Genomic DNA, 22,870 nt, shown 5'->3' on the forward strand with positions numbered 1-22,870 from the left:
AGCGCCGTGTCCCGGGACGAGCCCCGGGATGAGGGAGCTCCCGGGAAGAGCCTCGGGATGAGCTCCCGCCCCTCCCCTCGGGCCCTCCCGGCTAGGCCCCGCCCCTGACCCTCCCTATTCCCCGCCCCCCCGCCCCGCCTCGGCCAATGAACAGCGGCGCCCCGGGGCGGGGGCCGGCTCTTTCCCGGCGCGCCGCTTCCGGTTCCTCGGCGCGGCCGCCATGGCGCCGCCGTGGTGCCTCTGCCGGGCGCTGCTGCCGGCGCCGGCCCTTGCCCTCCTCGGCCTCCTCGGCCTCGCCGCCGCCGCGGGGCCGCGCCAGACCCCGGCGCTGGAGCTGGCGGAGGAGCTGGCGGAGGAGCTGTGGAGCGCGGGGCTGCCCGGCGACCTGCCCGAGCTGGAGCCCGAGTGCCGCAGCCTCCTGGCCGCCTTCGCGGAGGGCAGCGCGGCGCTGACGGACTGCCTGGGCCGGCGCGCCCGCCCGGTGCGGCTGTGCCAGGGCTGCCACGGCCCCTACCGCCGCCTGCTCGCACAGTACGGCAGCATCGCCCGCGCCGTCGGGGTGCGTCCCTGGGGCCCAGGGGGGTGCGTGGCTGCCGGGGCGGGCTGGGGGCCCGGCCCCTTTCCGTGAGGCTTCCAGGCCTGTGAGTTCGGTGCCGGAGTACGTCAGGTGGCGGTGGGATCCTCGGGAAGGCTGAAAGCCTCGCTGGGATGCGCAGGGAGGTTTGACAGAGGCTGGGAGTGTTTGGGAAGCGCTGCTGTCAGGGACGGCCGCCGCCCTGTGCTCTGCTGTGGCGCGGTCCGTGCCGCCGGCTCCTGGCATGGCTGGGGGCGAGTAGCTCCACCTGCAGAGAAAGCTGTGCGAGTGGAAAAACTTGAGTTGTTCTTGATGATGTAGCAATGGCTAAAGCGGTGTTCTGGCTCACAGGTTGTATGAGCACTAATGGGGGGCACTGCTAGAGCTTAGCTGCCTGGCACTTCCCGGAAAACTGATGGTCTGTGAAGCTGTGTCGGGTGAGGCACATCTTGTGAGGAGCCGTGTCACAGCGTTCTTGGCTCCAAAGCTGGTGGGAGTGTTTGTAGTAAGTCTGAGCACTGGCTGGGGTCAGTGCACTCTGCTGGTGGGAGAACTCTGACTGTAGCTGGGTCTTCTGTTTACATCCTCCCGACTCCGATCGTGCTTTGGGGGTTTTTTTTAATTATTTTTATTTTTTTTCCTCTCCTTTTCTTAGTATTGGATGTGGCTCATGGCTTGTTTTGTGTGTTCTCATCGAGTTGATCCGTTTGTAAAAGTTAGTTCCTGGGATGGAGGATGAGGATGACATTAGTGAATCAGACTAAAGGATCTTTGTTCTGTGATGATGGCTAAAAGTGGGTGCCCTGGTAAGAGAACAGACAGAGAGCAAGTTTATAGGAGTATGTACCCTGGATTGTCCTTTCAGTCTTGGGATTTCTGAATTCCAACATTTAGAATTGCCATTGAGGAGAAAAATCTGTTGCTCTTTAAGCCCAGGCATTAAATAGGTGCCACAGTGGCCTGGAAACCAATTCACTGCACAGTTTCCTGTCTCTAGAGAAGTATCAGTGCTACTTTTGGGTAGTGTTTTGGGTTGTTTTTCTATTTCCCCTCACCACCCCAGTGCTTGTATTGGAAGAGTACATGCATGTTCCCTTGGTAATTGTCCTCTCCAGGGCAAATATGTAGCCAGTGGTCTCTTGTTTTGGTCTGCAAACTTGTGGTCTGTTCTGTTTGTTTCTTTTATGGAAGCAATTTCAGTGTGAAAGTGAGAAATTGAATGTGTAATTCTCTTGGGTACTTTTACCATGATATTTTGGCTAGGATTAAGTAGCTAAATGTATTTCAGCACTTAGAATATGTATGAACTCATTGCAGCTGTTATGCTTGAGTACTAGCAGCCTGGGAGGACTTGTCCACTGTGTGGTCTGGAAGACACATCTGTTGGTTTTCCTTCTGTGTGTGGATTAACTAACTAGGTGAATGAAGGAGGTAGCCTCTTGCAACCTCAGTTCCTGATTATAATTAATCAGGTATCTGATGTTCCTGTCTTAACAGTAGTTAGGAGTGCAATAAGACAGAAGCAGCCAGTTTAAGTTTTGGACATCTCTGAAAAATAAAATCCTCCTCACCAGGCTAATTAAAGAATCAATTAGGCAAACTTTATTTAAGGAATGATTTAGGTCTGTGTGATTCAGTTTTGGTAGAGTGCTTTTTCCTGCTCGTGAGCCCAGATGGTGAGGAAGCTTCACAGTCTTTGTGAAGCAACCAGAGTTTCCTGCACAAACAACATTCTTGCATAGCTGTAATTTAGTAGAAATGAAAGCAGGCGAACGTGGGAGTTGCCAGATGTGGCAGTATTTGACTTCTGCAGTTGAGCCTCCAGGGGAAAGTTCTTATTTAACCTTCCCTCCCCATTTTAGCAAAGAGAGGCAGAAACTGGATCTGTTGTAAAGCACTGTAAGGGAACAAGTTTCTCATTTGAGAGATTATTTTTTTTCTGTGTCCCACGTCACTTATCAAAGAGGCTTTTGGCAGCTTTGGCAATTTTGAGAAGTGCTTAAGTCAATTTACAGCCCGACACCAGGAGCCAGAGCATGGGAATCAGCTGACTGGAGGCCATGGTTCTGTATCTGAATTCTGATCAGAATACTTCCTGTTTATTCTGCTACTGCTTTTACAGTCACTGTGCATTTTTTATGAGCTTGGTCCAGGGAATAAGTTGCTGTAAGAGTTGTGGCAGAGCCTGCTTTGAGGATGGGGGTGCCTTGAATGGCTCAGTAGGACAGATGAGCTTGGTACGTGTGTCTGGGGAGGGCATGAGCCTGGCCTGGTCATATGCTTGGGCAAGTGAGCACGGGCACTGCTCCACAGAGGACTCTGTTCCTGGTGTTGCTGCACTGGGGGAAGTTTGCTGCTGATAGACTACGCTGGTGCATTTGGGGGCTGTTTCTGTTTGGCTTTGGTTTGTTTGAGGCCAGTCTGCTGGTTCAGCTCCTTCAGCTATTCCTTTTGTCTAATGAGAACAACCCTGTCCTCTTCTCTGACTGCACATGTCTTGAGCTGGCTCCCGGGGCCATGGCCCAGCAGTGGATGAATGTGAGCCATCTGCCAGAGAAGGTCGTGTCTGTGCACTTGTTTTTTCTTGGGTTTTTTTGTGTTTGTTTTTTTTTTTTTCCCCCCATGTATTTTTTACTGACTTGCATGCAGCCCTAGTAGACCTGCAGAGATTGTGTGCAGTAAGCTCTGTTGCTCACAGTATGAATTGGAGGATGAAAAGATTTTTGTTCCGTCATTTCTGCTCTGCCTTTTCCAGAAATATCCATTTGATGTGTTGTGATTGTTTGAGATGTGCTTGTGTAAAATACATTTCAGAAATTCCCTTTGTATTTTTAACACTTGTTCGCCTCCTTTCTTTTTTCTCTTTATTTCTAGAATTCCTCTGAGAGCCACAATTGTGCCAAAAGCATCTTGACCTCAGACAGGCTGCAGATAGTTGTGACCCTTTCGGAGTTCTTCAATGAAACCTGGGAGGCAGCCAACTGTGCAAGTACGTGACTCATTCTGTAGCTCTCATGCTGCTGTGATGACGTAGCCCCTAAAATTTGCACAGATCAGAATTGTATGTGTTTGTTTGAATACAGCCAGTAGATAACACACAAATCCTGAACTACAGTCACTCCAAGAGTGTTTTTTGTTTATAAGGGCCAAAATCTGAGGGCAGTAGTCTGTCAGAAAGCTACTAATGGTGCTTACTACTTTCAGGAGAATTTTCTAGGATGTTGGCTTGCTCTCATAGTGCTGTTGCTGAACTCCTAAATTCCTCAGATACTGTTGTTTTTAAAGGTCTGGCTGATTAGAGCACCTGAAGTAGGGTAGGATGGACGGAAACAGTAACATGGGGTTGAGCCCATGACTGGAAGGAAAGCCCCAGAGCTTCCCTCAAAGCTGGTAAAAAGCTCAGCTCTTTTCTTAGGAAAAATAATTACACTGTGATTTCTACTATTGTGTTCATGGTCTAGCTGTTTCCTGGGTGCTCTCCATTTCATCTCTGCTGCTGGTGCTTCTGCTTCCACAAAATGGCTGTTACTGTTGCTGGGCAAAGCCAGATTTGTGGGCTGGGAAATAAAAGTAATGTCTTGTTTTATCTCGAAGTCCAAAGATAATTCAGTCCCCCTCTTCAGAAAGCTCTTGATGATAGTCTTCATCTTTCACTTAATCAAGGCCAATTAATTCTGAAATGTGTTCTCGATGGAGCATTAGGTCAGCAGGTCTGAGATATCAGTGGCAGGCAGATAAGGAAACTGCTGTGTTGACTAGGCCTGTCCTTTATAGTCGAGAGCTCTTTTTGCAAGAGTGGAGTGTCTGGGGCTTGCTGGCTGTGGAATTGTTAGAAATTAAAATGTCCTGATGTTTTTCTTTCTTTTGAACAGATTGTTTAAAGAATAACAGTGAGGGATTATCAAATTCTACTGAAGAATTCCTGGACTTATTCAATAAATCTCTGACATGTTTTGAACATAACCTTCAGGTATTTTTGCTGTGTATTTAACAGAAGCACTAAATTCTCTAAATGCTATGAAAATTTTATTTATGCTGAATAAACAGCAGATGCAGACTAGGCAAATAAACCGCTGCTGAGTTTGTGAATTGTAGGCAGATAAATCCGTGATCGGTAAAATGCCGTTGTTTACAGACTGAGTGCCTGAAATTAATTCTAATTGATACTCACCTTGACTTCATTTTGTTTTTAATTGCAATGCTACTTCACATCAAAATTTCTGAATTCACAATAGTTGATAATTACATAGTAAAAACCAGCATGTATGCATGCTCTTGCTTTGTAGAATTGTTGTCTTTTTTATGTGGAAATTCAATCTTTAAATATCCTTCTGATAATATGGGCTAGCTCAGAAGGACCAGCCACCTTTAATTCTTGCAACATTTCTTTTGATTGTTAAAATTACTCGTAGTTAAAGGTTGGCCATATTGCACAGACAATATAACTTCCTTAGTGAAATAAATGTGGTAATTGTCCTCAGAGAAAGGCCTTATATAGCCTAAGAAACTGCATATACCATTTCAGTCAGAAACTGGCCAGGTTTCAGGGTCATTCAGTAGCAAAATGGGTTTACTTCAATGGTATGGAACAATCTCTGAGGAAACTGTCTGCTTCTTTATTATTGCTTTCTAGGAAATGTCCCTTTATAGGCCTTGGTCAGGAGCAGTGTGGGCTGGCCTATTGAAAACTTCAAGTGATTAAGCTAGAACTTAACTCAGTGGGTAGCTGGTACAGCCATTACTGGGTTGAAATATCTTCAGAGATTGTAGTTTTGTTTTCATGTGTCCTGTATTGCATTCATGGAGTGCTGAAGGCCACAGATGGAAAGGATCACTTGGTATGGCACAGTCTGTCGCTGTCAATGCAGCTCAGCAGTAACAAATCAAACCAATTTTTTTTTACTGCCTTAAACTGTCATTCATTCAGAGTTTTATAACCCTAGGGGCAAGCCATTGATCTGTCACCAAATAACTACACAGAAGTGTGTAAAAACTGCAATGAAACCTACACAAAGCTGAATGACCTGTATAACCACCTGCAGAGGATGAACAGGCAAGGTGGTGAATCTGCGCACTCCGCACACTTGTGTATCGACGTGGAAGATGCAGTAAGTGTTTGTTAATACACGTGATTAATCTGAGCCATTTGTGCTTTTCTTACTAGGATTGCTTTTTCCTTGGGGCAGTAGGGGCAGCAGTGCCTTTGGCAGGCTGATGTCCCCTGGTGGGAGGTGCTTGGTGGGGCTGTCTTGTGAGGTCCTGTCCTCGGGCAGCCTCGTGGGAGCATGACTGAAGCTCCTGATATCGCAAGCGCATTCCAGATTGAGTAGCTGCACTTTCGTTTCTTGTTACTGTGAAGGAGGTGGATTAAAAAAACCAAAACTCTTAATCTTCTGGCTTTTAATGTGAGGCTTTGCTGCTATTGTTCTAGCTAGTGTATTAATTGATTCCTTATTACAGCAGCTGTTTCCAGGGATCCTCAGCATTGACAACATATGTTTGGAAAAATGTTTGGTATATTTTGGGGTTTAAGTGGCTAGGCTGAAGGAGTGCTCCTCAAAACCATAGGATTAGCCCTGTCCCCACAGACTCTCAGTGAGTTCTCTGGGAAACAGGCATGCAGCCGTGTCTACATGTATCTGAGTATAGTTATGTTTTTGAAGCTTATGAAAGTTTTGGCATGAAATCTTGGCTCCATCTAAATAGTTTGCGTCAACATTTTCAGGTATTTGCTTGCTTTTGGAGGGAGATCTGTTCAAGTGCAGTTTTCTGAGGTGATACTTGAACACTTGAATGTCTTGAGGCCTGAGTGTTTGCTATGCCATGCTGCACAGAAAAAAAACATGTGCTTGCTTTCATGGTTTGCTTCTGTTTTCCTTTTAGATGAACATCACTCGGAAGCTTTGGAGCAGGACTTTCAACTGTTCTCTTCCCTGCAGTGATACAGTCCCAGTGATTGCAGTTTCATCCTTTATTCTCTTCCTACCTATTGTTTTTTATCTTAGTAGCTTCCTTCACTCAAAGCAGAAGAAGCGGATACTCATTTTGCGTAAGTGCTGGTGTTGGCATTTCACTGTTGGAGTTGGGAGGTGCCAGGGATTTACTTGGCTCATGTGGAAGAGGAAGCCCAGCCAGATCTGCCTGCAGCTGTGCTGACGGCGCTAATAGCAACTATTAGTCTGCTGCTGTCCCCTGAAGAAGGATAGTAAAGAGCTTCAGCCATATCTTTTCATTAAAGTTTCTGGACGTGAACAGAAAGCTGTTTGCAAGTCTGTGTCAGATAAATAGAGGGAGTGGAGAGACTAGTTTTGTGGAATTCTTTGTGTTTAATTTTCATATAATTTTTTCCTTTCTAGCCAAGCGCATCCAGTCAAATGCCAATCTCGTGAACATCCAAGAAAAATACAGCTGAGCTGCGAAACAAAACCTGAGAACTGCTGCTGGTATACAGTGGGTACAATTGTGTTGGAATGAGGCCGGCACAAAAGAGGAGTTAATTATGGTTTAGTGTAATGATACAGAGCAACACAAGTTAAACAAAATGCTGTCTGACTTCTAAGCGAGGATATTAACAAACATGACAAGGCAGGGCTGTGTGACACTGTATGGACTCTGGTTTTGAAAATTCTGTGGTGTTTTTTTTTCAGTCTTGGGCTGAAGCTGGTGTTTTTCTGTTCCTAAGCTTTTGTACTTCACATCAGTAGAATAGCTACACTTCCCTTGCATGGTATTTTCCTGTTTATGTTTCAAAAAAACCTGGTATTTTGAATCTTTTTGAGGTGATTTTGATAGACAAAATTTCAAATAATGTTTGATGTTTCTGCTTAAAACCTTATTTTAAATCCAGATAATATTCAGGCTTGGGATGGAAGGAACCCTTTAAAAAAGGTCTGATCTCTCCTATGCTACTGAAAAGTCTGCTGCTGGCATCTGTTAGAAAAGAGGCATGAAATATGCAGAGAAAGTGGTAATATATAGTGTCTAAAATGGCAACAAAAGCAGCACAACTACCACTGCTGGACTTGAATAGTAATTCTTGATGGCTACAGTATTCTGTTTTCTCTAAAACTGGTGACATGTTTAGTCTTTTGCACATTTTAACCACTAAAATCATTGCTTTTCAAATCTTACATTTTCAGAAGCTAGTTTTACATACCTGCTTGGGTAACAAGGTTTCACTCTGTTTGTTATGCCATTTCCTTTCCTTTTTAATTCTAATGTTTTGGTGGTTTTTTATGTTTTTGTGGAGGAAAAATAAGGTAAAGTCAAGTCACTGGAGATGCTGAATTTCCTGGCCTAGAGCTTGCTGTGGCTTAATAGAGAGGTGTTTACAGGAACTTTTTAGGGTAAAAGTTGTGTTTTCTAGTTAGTGTGTTTTAGCAGTAAGGGAACCAGTGGGTTCTCTTACTTAAAAACCGTTCTGAAGAAGATTAATATACTGTGTTGGGAATTGGTGACTTTCAAGAAATAGTTTAAAAATATTATTCCTGTGAAATAGATGGACGTAAACAAATTCAAACTTGTAGAACTCCAAAGCTGATGGAGAAATTTGTGCAATAACTGTGGGGATGGGTGGTGCTGCTGTCAGGCTGTGGGCACAATCTAATGGCTGCAGCAATAGTGGAAGTTCAATTTGTTTATTGTGTTTCTGATTTGGGAGAGTGGTGGGGTTTAAATTATTTATAGCTTTACCTGAGGTTGATGAATGCCAGAGTCCTTGCTCCAGTTTTTAAATGTATTTTCTATCCTTGATATATATTAAAAAAAAATTGTCATTACAGCTAAAAAAAATTAAATTTCTCTTGGAATCTGTGTCTGATGTATGTCAAAATGCCCCATGAAATAGTTGTATTTGATTTGCTTTGGAGCCTATAATGTTGAATTTTTCCTTTGCACTAAGGCTCAAATAAATATATAACAATGTAACAAAAACAGTCCTAAAGCTCTTCAAATCATTGGTTTTATTCATTATTTTATTTTTCTTCTGTTAGGACATGCTGTTGGTTTTGAAGTCAACTTTAACAAGTTTATTAAACAGTATGTTTAATAATAAGTGAAATACTCTGTTAGCAATTGGTCCCACCCACATGATTGCCTTTTTGTGTTTTATCAGAAAGAAGTATCTGTCTTCCTCTGTTTAACATGTGAATTGCTGGATCAGCAGTCACTTTGTCTTAGGTAGTTTACAACAATGGTACAAAACTGTTTCTCTTGCTTGTTGCATAACAGTACCTTCATTCGGCTGGGAGAGGCATGCTGCCTTTTAGGACAAAAAAATATTTTTTATATCTATTATTCTTAAACTTCAACTTTCTGGTACTTATTCAGCTGCCTGCTCTAATAGCATTACATTGATTTGGGACATCATATGATTGAGAGCTGTTCAAAGGAATCTTTCATTCGTGCAGATAAAGCCAGTTTGTATGTGCAGCATTTCAGAATGACAGCTTTTATACTGTAAGCGGTGGCTTTTTGAGCACATTCATGTTAAGTAGGTCTGAAAGTCATTACTTTTGGATATGGTGGTTAAGCACTTTAAAAAAAAATCAGCTTTTCTTATTTTCCTGGCTTCTAAGCCAAACGGAAATACTCATGTGACTTTTGTTGGTTTTGATTTTAAAGCAGCAGCAGCAAAGTTTACACTTGAGATTTTTAATGTTAAATCTACTATTTTCTCCTTTTTTTTTTTCTTCCCACCCTCCCCCCCAACTTTCTACTGTAAACTTTCTTTACACAGTGTTATATTTTTGGTAGGATATTTCATATAAAAATGGATTGAATTCTCTTTTTACTCTATTTGCTAGAGAAATGTGGAAGCAAACAGACTGTTGAAAGAGAAATAGAATTCTTTTTGCTGCTAGTCTTTAATCTTTATTTTTGCCTGTTTGGTATTATATGTATTAAAAAGCATAAACTTTGAAATACTGGTTGTTTGTATCTTTTTCTCTTTTTTGGGGGGAAATAAAGATTTCTTACTGTGGGGAGTAGCACTTCAATTCATATTTATACTTACTAGGAAACCCCTGAAGGTGCAAAGTCAGCTCTAATAAAGATTGTCAATATTAACAGTGAACAGTGTGGTTACTTAATTGCTTCATCTGTAGTAGTTTTATGCTCCTCCTGTTCGCGATTTGCGTTCAGAAGCACCTGCCTTTAATCTTCATTATGCTGTTTGCAGGACAACAGCATCAGAAAGGTGTTTCCTAAGTAGTGCTGTGCTGAATTACAGAACAGCAACTGCTGAGAGGGTGGAGTTTCAGCTCTGTCGAAGCCTTCTGGTCTATGGAAGGGCTCGTGTCAGCTGCAACTGAGTTTCGTGGATGGGTGTGCAGAAGCAAGGCTGGTGGGGAAAACTTGCTGTCTTTGTGGGGAGGCTTTTGGTTGCCTGCACTGGCCCCTTAGAGCTTCGGCAGGCACGGTGTTGGATCGCTGCTGGGCTGCAAGCTTTAAAAAGCAGCAGCGCAGTGCCTCACCATGGAGAGAGTCGGGTGTCTCGCCTGATGGCAGGAGCCTTGTGCTCTAGAGCGGTGCGATTTGCAAAGGCAAGTTTAAGTGTCGGTGTGTCCCTTGCAAGGCACGTCGAAGAAGGTGGGGGGAATTGCAATGTCGGTGTGGTTCTGGCTGCCTGTTTGCTTGGGAGAGAAACTTGGAAGGGAATCTGCACAGGAGAAGGACAAGTGGGAAGAGTAGAGGATTTAATTGATGAGTGGAGCAGAGGTTCAGAAAGCACACAGAGGGGAGGCTGCTAAAGTGCACTGCCAAAGTGGTTGTAAGATGCTGAGAAAAGAGGGTATGAACGGGACCTTGATGGCAGCTGAACTGGAAGGGGGATGCTTTGACTTCTTGGTCGAGGTGAGGCTGGTGACTGCTGGATGCAGTGCAGCTGAGCTTGAGCCGTACACTGGTCTGGTGGTGCCTGCACAGGTCAGAAGTGGGAGTGAGTAGTAGGATGAAAACAGGGACTTACTTCTGAGTTAAAAGCAACTGCTTTCTTTTGGGGGGTACCTGGACTGTGTGATGGTGTTGAAATAATCCTAGTTCAAAGGTTCTTTAAAGCTCCTCTTCTATTTTGAGCTGAGCTGTTTTAGCACTAAAGAAGGGACTCCTTTTTAAAAAAAAACCCCAAACATAGATTTTTTTTTTTTCATGTAATGGCTGCTTTTTGCGTCTTCATTAAATAACTGCTATAATCACACAATGGCTTCAGTTTCCTAATGTTTTGTTTCTGGTGCTTTCTGTCCAGTTAATCAAGTACCATCAAATCTTGTGTTTCTGCTAATTTCTACCTTAGTTTTCATGCCCTGAATATAGAGTTCCTCTGGAACGATAAGCTGTGTGATTAGCAAAATCACTGTACTCCTAATCAGAATGTATGGGTAACTTATCAATTTTTGTTCATATTTCATTGTGAATTTTCCCTCTGGGACTGATGTAAGCATTTTTAGCCTGACCTTCATTAAGTTTGTGCAGGATGTGCATTCTGTATCTCCATCAGAGTGAAAATTTACATTGGAAGAGCAAAGCCAGTAAATCCTGCAACTTCTCTGCAGTGTTGCTTCTCCCATTGTGATGGGTGCCTGTTGCTACTTTCTGGAGGCAGCCGGGGTGATTTACGTGCAACAATAGCCTTGTGTTTTGCTGAGAGTTTAAGTGCAGTTGCTGTCTTGGAGATCCTAATCTAACCTGAGACAAAAATAATATGGAAAGGAAGAAAACAGGTGATGTGATCAGTGACCACCATCAGTTGTGTGATACCTGTATCAAACACCACACTTGGAAGAGGTTACCAGCATCTCTGCTGGCCTTTCGGAGTGTTGCATGGTCTGTACCCAGGACTGGGTGTGGGTTGAGGGAGCTGTCAGACCAGCATCTTCTTCCGTGATTGGCAGCAGCTTCAATACTTTGCTGGAAAGATGATGCTGCTCCAAACTGGTTTCCCCCAGCATCTGCTCTGAACTGTGGCAAGGACAGTGCCAGGGAGCTGGTGCTGTGGGGAAGGAATATGGGGATACTCTAGAGTACAGCTTTGAAAGGAGCCTGTTGCTTGAAATATGAGCTAGGTTTGGGCTTTTTCACTTCTGTGCATCCTGTTTGCAAAGAGGATTGAGCAGAATAGGGCTGAGTGAGCACAAAGACAGCAGGGACACTGCTGTAATGTTTTGCCATGTCAGAGAGGCAACGTTGTGTCAAGTAAATGCTAATTATTTTTTAACAATATCTTAATTAGTTGTGGCAGAAATAAGTTAAATAGTTACATGAGCGCTAATCTTCCTCTGCTCCCATCTGAGGTGAAAATAATGGATTTTTTTTCCAAATAAATATTAAAAGAAAGATACTCGCTAGTAGCTCAGTTGAATTTTTAACTTTTAATACTGAAAATTCTCCTCTGGTGCCAGCACAGTAAGTATCATGGATTGCTGCAATTAAACCAGTGCATTAAGTTATTCATAATACTTTTTCTGGGCAGTGTTCCCACCTGCTTAATCTGTGCTATACAAGCGTTTATTAGAACTGACGGTTGAAAAACGCCAAGCTAAATCAGACACTAAAAAAAAAAAATTGAAATATCAATATGATGCCCTAAACTGGTTTAATGTGCCTTTCCTCTTCAATAATCCTACACGTTACTGATTTATTTGCTGTAATGAACATGCCATTCAACCGAAACAAGATTAGCTGCTTAAACTGCCGCATTAAGCATGGAACAACTTTAATGCTGCTTTCCATTTCATTGTAATGCTCAGCACTTAACAGTGGAGTGACTTTCTCTCCTCTGCATCACGGAGTTTGTGTGAGAGTCACAGGAGGCTTCCCAAATGGCATTTGGTTAAAGCATTTGAAACAGTAAATACGGGTTGGAGAGTTGCAACCTGGCACCTCCTTCATCCAAACCTAAGTGGAACCAAACCAGTGAGCAGGATTAATGCAGAAATTTATACTCCCTTCAGGATTTTTTCTGGGGTTAACCATGAAATAAATGGCTTATGTCAAACTGATCTAAGTTAAGGCAGAGAGAACGGCCACTGGCAATCATAATCTTCCTTTGGACTTCATTCAAAACACTTTTCAAGCATTTCAAAGAACAGCAATTTACTGTTCTGCATCAAAAAACATACTGCAAGGAGCAGGCATCTCAGCTTTGCAAGGAAGAGTCCCAAGATAGATGTGGTAAAGATAGAAAGTTTTCAAAGCAGTCTGTAGGAGGAGGCAGGGAAGTAAGAGTACAGGTATTTACACCTGTCCGGTATTGTGTAATGTATAATAGAAAGTCTGTTCTTTTGCATATACTGGGCAGGTCTGAAAAGTTTAAGCTCTCCAGTTTCCAGGGAAAACCGTGTTCTCTTCCTGCTATAGTGGCAAACTTCAACTGGGTTTGCAGTGCATTTTGATTACTGTTTTGTTCTTTCTCTCTCTCATGAAAACGCTGTTTTAGATAATTACCTTCCTTTCTTGTTGATTAAGAAGCAAGTTGTGTTTCCTGGGGCATCTGATATTCTCCATAGTTTTAGAAATTGCAATGAATTTTCTGTTTGCAGTACAATGTTACGCTTCTTTTTCTTTAGAAGATTATGATGAGTTGCCAACAGGTTTCAGCAGCTTTTTGGGGTCTTGGAGTCAAACTTAGAATATCAGCCCCAGAGAAATGTGTTTCAAAGTATTGCAGATGTGTGCTGAGTTGAGAGCAATTACCTAAACATGCATAAATTATAAAAAAAAATACAGTGCATTTGCACTGTGTTGGAGCAGGTTTTCAAGTGCAAGTGGTGGTTCTCTCTCAGGAAAGTGCATGTTATTTCTGGTGAATGCTGCTTTTGTCCAGGTGAACAGAACACGGAATCAAAAGTGATCTGGTAATAAAAGAGTTGAGGGATTAAAGAAGCTGTTTCTGGAAGAGCAAATGCAATCTGGAAGTCTGTTAGGGACAGCAGCCTTACTTTGCATTGCTCCATTTAAAGAAAAAAGCAAACCTCAAGGAAGATGCTTTCAGAACGTCTGCCTGAAGGGTGAGTGCTGGGATGCAAAAAAAAAGGGCTTGTGAGTGTTGGCAAAGATATTAATTTGCCACTGATATGACACTTTGTCATGGAAGAACAGAATCTGAAGGTGAATATGATGGAGTGCCCCAAGAGGAACATGCATGCTTCATGGGGAAAACACTGTCCTCAGCAGCTGGTTTAAAATTGAGGAATAGTAACAGTCATGTTTCTGTGGAATACTTGTGTGTTTTTTCTTAATTAACAGGAGCCCTCTCGGCATTGTTTGCTGTTGCTGTTCAAATGCACAGATCTAAATGATGCTTGCATTTAGCCCCTGGGCTCTGGTCACTCTGTGTTACAGCAGGCTCAGTTCCTACTGCATAATACGTTATTTTTTCTGCTACACAGATAAGCAGCTGCCTTTTTTGCAGCCATTCACATGACCAACTTTAGGCCCACTCATAGGCTCCCACAGTCATATTTTATTCAAAGAGGAAGTGATTTGTGTGATCTTCTAATTCACAGCGATGGAAGCACTTGGACTGACCTGTTTGATGTCCAAGCAAGCATCAGAAGAAGGGATAGTGAGAAGGAAGGAATGAGGGAGCAGTAGTGAAACTGAGCAGGAGAAAGGAGGATTGAATAGTCCTGGGAAAGCCTCTGCCCTGCCTTGGCTTGTATAATGGGGACTTACACAACACGTAACCCAACCTGACCCTGACCCTGCCAGTGCTCAGGGACTATATTTTTACTAAGATTAAGCTTCTCTTTCTTTTTCCTGGAACAATTTCATTGGCTTTTAGCTTGCCTCTTGGCTGGCATGGTCAAAACAAGCTTGCCTGTTTTTATCTGTGATATTTATCTGCATCCTCCACGAGTCATGTAGCAGAGGCCGCTTTGGCCCAGCAGCTGTGTATGTGCCAGCCTTGTTAGGGAGCATGTGGCTGTCTCACAAATGGTTGGGTAGTGAGGAACCACTCCAAAAATCGAACAGGTGAAGGCTCCCACCATGCCTAGTTTCTTTATGGCTTCTCTCTCACTTTCCTAAGGAGACTGTGTGCACAAGCTGATCCCTGGTGACTGGTAACCGGCAGATTTCTGCCTCTTATGCATACAGATGCCCACTTCTGTTCAAGTGACAGCAGCTCTCTTTAGTAAGAGGTCAGAAGTAAAACCATGTGTCCTGTGCTCTCTGACAAGAATGCAGAGGGACCAAGGCTCTGGGACAGGGACCAGGCTTCCCCCTCTGGCTTAGGGGCTCATTCCCAGATGGGATGGCTACCCTACAGCGCACACCTCGTATACAGGTAGGCAACCTCAAGGAAAAAGCAAAGCAGGCACAGATGTGCTCTGCCTGATCTCTCATCTTCTCAGTGTTTTTGCTGCTGCCATGTGTAGAAGTCTGTAAGCAAAAAGGATACCTCACAGAGATTTGGATACATGGCCTCTCAGCACAAGGACGCCAGATGTGACCCGTGTGCTCTGCACTTGAACTAACTCTTCTGAATCAACCATAAGATCTTGAAGGCACTTGAGCTGGGCAAACCCATGTTTTCTTCCCTGTTCTGGTTTCTGTTTCTCATCATTTTGATTCAAGATCTGCATTCTTTCCCCTGAAAATTTATGCTCACGCAGCTGCGATAGCTCAGTGAAAGGAACAGCACCATCCTTTATGTGACTGGGGCAGAAATCAAGCTGGGAGTTATCTTTATGGTCTGACATTACGAAACTCACGTATTTTTACACTTGAAACACATTCTGAGGGGTCAATAAGCATAAGACAACATGGACAGAAATAGAAGTAAGAGAAGAAAGTGTCTAAAATAGATTATATATATGTATTTATTTTTCCTTTTAAGTGCGCCTTCCTGATTTCAGAGTGCATTACTTCTTAGCTCATGTGCCATGAGTCAGGAAATCTGTGAAATGGGGGTGCACAGATTCTACTGTTCTCATTTCTAGCATCTGAGAGGGGAGATGAGGTAAAAGGGAAAAAAATGTAGAGACTAAGAGACCCCATCTTACTCACTGTTAGAAAAAAATGTGTATCTGCTAAAAGGGGATAAAAAGAACGAAAATTCCAGTCAGATGTGCCTCTTGTGCAAGATGACTAATTAAATGACATTGGTATCTTAAATATAGACCTTGCTTTAATGGGAAAATATTTTAGAGGTTATTTAAAAAGAAGTCCAAACCCCAGGAATTATGAAGAAGGTATGACTGCCTGCCTGGGCTTTGTTATTTCTTAGAAATAAATCTCATTTTGAGCACAGCTTTTAAGAAGAACAGTAAAGCCAGGCTCACATACAATAGCCAGGCTCATACAAACAAGTGTGGGCCAGGGCTCACAAAAGGGCTACAGAGGTCAGAAAACAAGTGCTGAGTGGTGTGTAAATGAACTCAACCTCTCCTGACCCTCGCGCAAACCCTCCTGCCCGTGTGGAAGCAGGAGCCTTTTCCGGCTCCCTGCACCCAGTGGCAAACCTGCACCTGCCTGAGCCTGGCAGGAGCCCAGAGTGGCCAGGCAGGTCCTGGCTGGGGGAGCAGCCTGGCACAGTGCAGGAGCCTGGCACAATGCAGGCATCTGTAGTTTCCATGCACAGGCTTTGGGGTGACAACTTGCCTATGAGCAGTGCCCACTGAAGAACATAAAAGTTGTTGTAGTATGTCATCTCTAGTCCAGTGTGCCTGCCAACTCCGGCACTGTGGGTAGGACTCATCATTTTTTGTTCACATTTTTATGCCCACTGGGTTTTCCTAAACCTTTGCTGTTTCTCTTCTGCAGTTCCCCCAGTAGCACATATCCCCCAAATAACTGTTTGTCAAATCATGTGCTCAAACACCTGCAAGATGAGGTTTCTAAAAATTAGTTTATATACTGAAAACATGAAATGGATTAATGCAAAGGGGAAACGTTTGATCTCTTTCACCAAATAACCATATCAAAAGCTCTTTTCAACGCCTTTTGTTGAAACATATAAAAGTCATGAACTCCTTGGCTGCTAGCCAGTACATCAGAGCATTGCCCGGTGTAAACTAATGTCGCTCTGTCAGTCTCCAAGGACATGAACTGACTCCTGCCATGCCTGGATGCAGCCTCCAGGGATTAACAGGGTGTTTGTGTGACTGGTAACACTGTATGTTCTGTACTGAAATGGGTAAATATGTATGGAAACCTGTGGTGTATTTGAGAAGCTAGATCCTGAAGTACAGCAGATATCTCCAAGAGAAAGAGACTGATAGACTGTCTTTGAGGTGAGAGTAAGAATAAGAAAGGAAACCACATATTTTTTTCTAAAAATTTGGGAGTTTTTATTGAAAATGAAATATTGTTCCAAATACATCAATTTTGATTTCCTGGTGTTTGCCAGGAAAGGCTACTCCCCAGTAAAGAAGTTCCCTTCTGGTTTTGTTATAATATAACAAAATATATTATAAACAAATATATTTTAATCAAAATATAATATAATCAAAACACTGTTATGGGAAATTTTCCACATATTTACCTGAGCTGATGGTTCAAGGAGAAAGGAACAGGTTTCCTACTTTAATATTTCACCCTTCAGAGCTTTTCCTGCTTATTTGGAGGGGTACCGAAAATGAAAAAGTTAAAATTATGAGAGTGCTTTGCAACTGCAGTGAAGTTTATTACCACGAACAGGTAATGGCATGCTCACTTGGTAAACACCAAGCAAGCCAAGGAGGGGTGCAGCAAGAAGTTTGTGGGAGAGGTTAGCATTGATGAGTTTACAGGTTCCAGAACACCCACAGTGTCACATGCTGCCAAGTCTGGGGCTCACTGACCAGGAATCACTGGGGAGCCCAGTGCAATGCCAAGTAAATCACTGCTGAAATGGGCAGGCACGTGGTGGGGAAGCAGGAGCTGCTACATGCGCGTGGTTCAATCAAGACTGGGTGTCTCAGCAGTGTTCCACTCAGGGCAGGACAGCTGACACAGCTCCTGGGATCTGCTGGGTGGGAAGAGTTCTTCATTGGGTCCTTTATGCAGCTTCCTCTGCTTGCTTTTCACATAAATCCTCAGTTCTTCCCTGCAGTGCTTCCCCGTAGCATTTCAGCCATGCCCATGAGCAGCCCTTCACTTGTGAACACCCAGAGTGGCTTTGAAGATCCATCTGTCATCACTCCAGTGGTAGTTTGATTCCAGAATCATGGCCCTTAGGCCATGCAGGCTATGAAATGCATCCACATCTCAGTAGTGTTATAATTGTCAAATTCATACTGGTCCTCCTCAAAATATCACAGAATACTTGAGAGTGGAAGGGACCTCTGGTCTGATCTCCCTGCTCACGCAGGACCACCCAGACACAGTTGCCCCAAGATGAGTCTATGCTGAGCTTCTCAGTTACCTGTTTTTGCAGGGATACATCCAAAAGTGAACCCAGAACCTCTAGGAAGGTGCTGGGTGTCAGATCCCATGCCCAGCTCCTTGCTGGGGCAGGAGGGTGTCCAATATAATCCTGCAAAAACTTCTTCTTGGCCAGTCTTTGTCCTCCCGGGGCTGTGGCTCCTCCTGATGCTGGGGCTCTCTGCACTGTATTTCCTGTGGCATCTGGCTCCAAGCACAGGCGTCTCCAGGAGGGACATTTTGTGGCTGTGGTGTTGAAGCTCCTGCTGTGATCCCTGGAGGTCTGAGCAGTGCACTTGTGCAGGAGCTGGGAGCCCTGTGTCTGCTTCAGGGAGAGCCAAAGAGTTCCCTAAATGCTTGTTAACCCAAATCTAGGCTGAGCATTGCACATTTCTTCATTTTGGGACCAGCCCTAAGCTCGATCCCTTATTAACCATGCAAGAAGCTGCTGCTGCTATTGCTGCCGAGTGACACTCAGGTGGCTATTGTAAACAAGGAGTGGCTAAATTTGTGTTCTCTACATGATATTTCAAGAAAAAAAGCTCTCAATGAATAACTAGGCAAACATTCTGAGCTTGACTTCCTGGGGAAAGCAAGCTTGTGTGTTTAAGGGGTTAGAATGCAGATTATGACCTCCTACATCTGTAACCTCTTGGCAAATCTTAATCAAACTGGACTTGAGGGAGAACACACAAAGAGACAGGAGTTCCTACAAGTTTCACGATAAGGGCTGCTGAGGACAGGGAGGAAATCACTCAGAAATTATCCCTCAAAGATGTGGCAGCCTGACCTCGCCATTGGTTAGCCATGACAAAATTCCACAGGACAGAGTCTGTAGAAGCCCCAGCTGCAAGGAAAGCTATAGCCAGACTTTGCATCTTCCTGGGCACCACAATCAATTGATCATGGGGCACAAGTATGGCTTCGTTAGTTCCAGTCCTTAAGGACTACGTAAGCTAGGCTGCTGGTTCTGCTTTACTCCCCAGTCTTTCTGAGCCACGCTGGCAGCCCTGGGGCCCTCCTGTTCTTGGCACAGCTGCCAGGCTGGTAAGAGGGCAAAATAACCCCCTCAAGGCAGTGGTGGGACCACCTCGCTTCAGTAGAATCTCAGAAAGTTGTGGTCTGTCAGAAATGTATGTGCCTACAGTGCTGACTACTCAAGTTTCTCAAGGACAAGAGGATTTTCTTTCCCCTTGGTACCAAGGAGTTTTATGCTGAGTTGACTGAATAAGACTTTCCAGTAGAATAATTTCCCTGAAAGATTAGGAAAGTCAAATATTTCTTAGGATCTCTATCATGTCTGAAATCTCTTTATCCTATGTATTAATGACCTTTTTCCTTTTAAACTGATGCATGCACCAAAGCTGAACCCAATGCTTTCATTCCCAGCTGTTGCTGTTTGGCTGCTCCCCTCTCTAAAACTTTTTATTTACTATTTTGTTAAGGTGAGAGCCTGAGAGAGGTCAGCTGGAGCATAAGTGCTCTGCTTTTCCCTTTCATTAGCACGAGTGATGGCTACACATGGATTTCAAATTTGTTTCAGCTCTTACTGGAAGCTCTTTGCAGCCTGAAGCAGGGATTGATTGCCTGTGAAGAGGCTCTGTGGTAACAAAGGCAGAAGTCAGGCAGGGAAGGTCTGACATGTGAGCTGTCAGAGGTGGTGTCACTGCCAGCTGACCCATCATAAGACTGCCAGGAACAGCCAAAGGGTGCCCTGCGCGGGAGGTTCTAGTGCCCTGCTCCCTGCTAGTTTGTGCTTGGAAACAGATTGACTAACATAATAGAGTGATTTTGTAATCTGTCATAATACCATAAGCTACAGATCCACAGACTTTGACCCCTCACAGGTATAATGAGCTCCTTTATTCAGCTGCACATGCTCTCTCGATGGGGGAGAGAGAGGGGGGCTTTTTTCTAATTATATATCCAAAGCATATGTTTTGCCCAGAAACAAAGCATTATATTCATTAGTGAAATCCTATAAGCTTGGCTCTTTTTATTAGCCAGTTAACTAATTGACAGTTAAGAACGTGTATTAATATCATGGTGTAACCATGCAGTCACTTAATCTGACAGCTTTATTAAAATCATAGCATTGCTCCTCTAAGTTGCTACAGTGAAGGGCTGTAGCATTTGCATTAGAAACACTGGTGTTTCGAGATATAAAGCTCAGCTGTGGAAAAAAATCAACATAACAACACACAAAGTCTCAGCCTGGTGTTGGTCTCTGTTAATAATTTGTCAGAATTGGAGAAGAGCACCAAAAGTCTTTTTATTAATCTTTAAAAATCTGCTCAATCAATTTAAAGTAGGTTTTAGAAGCCTACAAAAAATTTGTTAGTACATTATCCTTTTTTTCTTTACTGCATCAGAAAATTGTAGAAAAATGCAGAGCATTGCACATCTGAAAGAATAATGCAAAACTCTGGGTGCAGTTTGGGCAGGGGGTGTGTGTCACACTGAGGACAAGGGGAGCCCAAGTACAACTGTGGATGTGGCAGTGAACACAGCCCTTCCATTTGCTGTGGTAGTTTAAAAAGGTAAATGACCTGTAAATAGAAAAGCTTCGAAAATAAGTACTGGTAATGGAATCAATGTCATCACAGTGTGATGACACTGTACAAATCAATCTTACATCCTCACCTCACCAAAGCAATAACTCTCTATAGCAGCCCATGTCCAAAGAGGTTGAGGTGGCAGAATTTTGTCACGAAGCACAGTGCTTTCATGAGGAACGAGAATAAAAGCTCTACAGAATCACATTATTCCTTTCATTATGCTTGCACAGCCTCTGCATCTGGTTTACAGATCTTTATTACCTGGTGCCTGATGTATAAGATGGAGAATACAAAACAGCTCCCAGTTTGTCAGACATAGCTACAGAGGGGAAAAAAAAAAAGAGAGGGAAAAACATGGAAATCAGTAAAGGAAAAATAAATATGAAAACACATGACGGTATTTTTACCACTCTTTACTTCATACAGATTGACAGACATCATGGTGGAAAACCCAAAAAGCTTTAAAATGCCCCCCCCCACTGAGCAGCAAGGTTGCCCACTGTGGGCATGCCTTCCCTGATACAGCTGTGAGAACTGTGCTTGCCTGGGCTGGAGCTACTGTGCATTTACTGGCCTGGTGTGAATCACTCTGCTTTATTCACAGCAAAAATGTGCCTGTCCCCATCCCTGCTAGGCTGGGCTAGATTGCTCTGATTCTGCACTCCCTGCACTCTGCGCCTGAAATGCCCGTGACCGTTATTTTAGCTCAGGAAGCAGAGGACCGGAGTCCAGCACCAAAGGCCTTACAAAGGAGGCTTCACCCCCTTCTTCATTTATTGCCGACTTCCCATTTTTTGCCATGGGCAGCACTGAAGTGAATGTCACAGAAGTGTGTAGCCAGACTAATCCCACAGCCAATTCCTGTTGTATGAAAGATCTCATCTGGAATGGTTGGGACCAAGTGGAAATTACCTTGTCTGAAAAAGATGGATTTGGGCTGGACATTTCTGATACAGAAGCAGAAAAGTCAAATTGTCTTCAAGCAGTTGTTAATTACACTGCCGCCAAGAAGCCTATGGAGAGTAATTTTTTGAAGCAAAGAAACTTCTCAATGAGAAGTGGGCTGAAGTCAGTGGGTACACACGAATATGAGGAAACTCGTGCTTTCACTGGGCAGAAGCCAAGAGAAGAGAGCACATGAACCTTGCCACCTCCTGCAGTCCATTGCCCCTTTCTCTGCTATATCCACCTAGTGCTACTGTGCTAGGGATGTTCAGGGGTATGTCCTAGTCTAGCTCTTTTAGTATCCACCCATGGATCTTTGTCCATTTAATTCCTTAGTCAGCTTGCTGATGCCATTTGACTCCCCCAGCTTTATGTAGCTGCCAGCAACAGGAGTTCACTGCCATCAGCCTAACGAATGCCTCTTTTAAACAAAACTCCTACTTGTTTCCTCCAGTCTCCCCCACACTGATGTTTGCTGTATTTGTGAGTTGCTCTTCCACCTGGCTGTTGTTGCCAAAGCTTTGTAAACCTCCAACACGTCCTTTCTCAGCCACTTCCTCTGCAGAACCCCAGGCTGCCTCCTTGCTCCTTGCAAGATGATCTTCAGATGATCTCCTCCATCATTTCAGTAGCCCTTTCCCAACATTCCTCTAGTTCTAGATACAAGGTCAACAGGTGTCTGCTCCAGCCACCAGTGGTAAGTGTAGATCAGTTCAGCCAGTAGGTACAATTTTCAAAGTCCCTTTTCTTTTTGCCATGACAGCTATTAGGATTCAACCTTAATGACAAAGAATTTTCACCCTTTTCCTTCTGAAATGTTAATATAAAGCCAGACAATGCTGCCCCTTAAAATGAAGCAATGGACAAAGTAAATCAGGGAATGATAGTTAATTAAAAATCATAAATGAAAGCTGATAAAAACTCCCTTGAAGTCAGGACAAGCTTCTGTGCATAATACTGGTGACCAGTGATAGGACTTGAGGGAATGGCCTGAAGTTGTGTCAGGGGAGGATTAGTTTAAATATCAGGAAAAGGTTCTTCACCCAGAGGATGGCTGGGCACTGGAATAGGCTTCCCCGGGAAGTGGTCACAGCACCAGCCTGACAGAGTTCAAGAACTGTTTGGACAACACTCTCAGGAACAGGGTGAGATTCTTGGGGCCGCCCAGTGCATGGCCACAAGCTGGAGTCCATGATCCTTGTGGGTCCAACTCAGCACATTCTCTGGTTCTAATTTATGATTTATTACATTAATGGTTTTACAACTATTTCTTGGACAAATCTTGCACAGGTAGCAGCCAGGCAATGGTGTCAGTGTGAATGTTTCCTGATCACTGGCAGCATGATTGTAATCATAATAAACAAAATGCCAGAGAAAGCCTCTTTTAAACATTCAACCAACATCCGTTAAAAAAGCCTAGCCATGGTAAACAGATGGCTGCTGTATATTG

General features: G+C 43.7%; 1 protein-coding gene across 1 annotated transcript; it reads left to right on the forward strand.

Moving 5' to 3' along the window:
• Positions 1-213: 213 nt before the first annotated feature.
• Positions 214-9,647, forward strand: OSTM1 (osteoclastogenesis associated transmembrane protein 1). The gene is made up of 6 exons (XM_066179459.1): positions 214-559; positions 3,449-3,563; positions 4,447-4,544; positions 5,518-5,682; positions 6,458-6,623; positions 6,931-9,647. Exons 1-6 carry the CDS (start codon positions 221-223, stop codon positions 6,984-6,986), a joined length of 939 nt encoding a protein of 312 aa, XP_066035556.1. The 5' UTR covers positions 214-220; the 3' UTR covers positions 6,987-9,647.
• Positions 9,648-22,870: the final 13,223 nt, after the last annotated feature.

This window comes from Chamaea fasciata, unplaced genomic scaffold (assembly GCF_029207755.1).
Source record: "Chamaea fasciata isolate MVZ Bird 193981 ecotype frontalis unplaced genomic scaffold, bChaFas1.0.hap1 SCAF_3, whole genome shotgun sequence".
Classification (NCBI taxonomy): domain Eukaryota; kingdom Metazoa; phylum Chordata; class Aves; order Passeriformes; family Sylviidae; genus Chamaea; species Chamaea fasciata.

What these genes read in the sequence shown, in the direction of transcription:
- OSTM1 (XM_066179459.1), top strand. Translation starts at nt 221, where the DNA reads ATGGCGCCGCCGTGGTGCCTCTGCCGGGCGCTGCTGCCGGCGCCGGCC. An exon ending in GGAGGCAGCCAACTGTGCAA is followed by an intron (nt 3,564 to 4,446) that starts GTACGTGACTCA and finishes TCTTTTGAACAG; the next exon opens with ATTGTTTAAAGAATAACAGT. An exon ending in GTATCGACGTGGAAGATGCA is followed by an intron (nt 5,683 to 6,457) that starts GTAAGTGTTTGT and finishes TTTTCCTTTTAG; the next exon opens with ATGAACATCACTCGGAAGCT.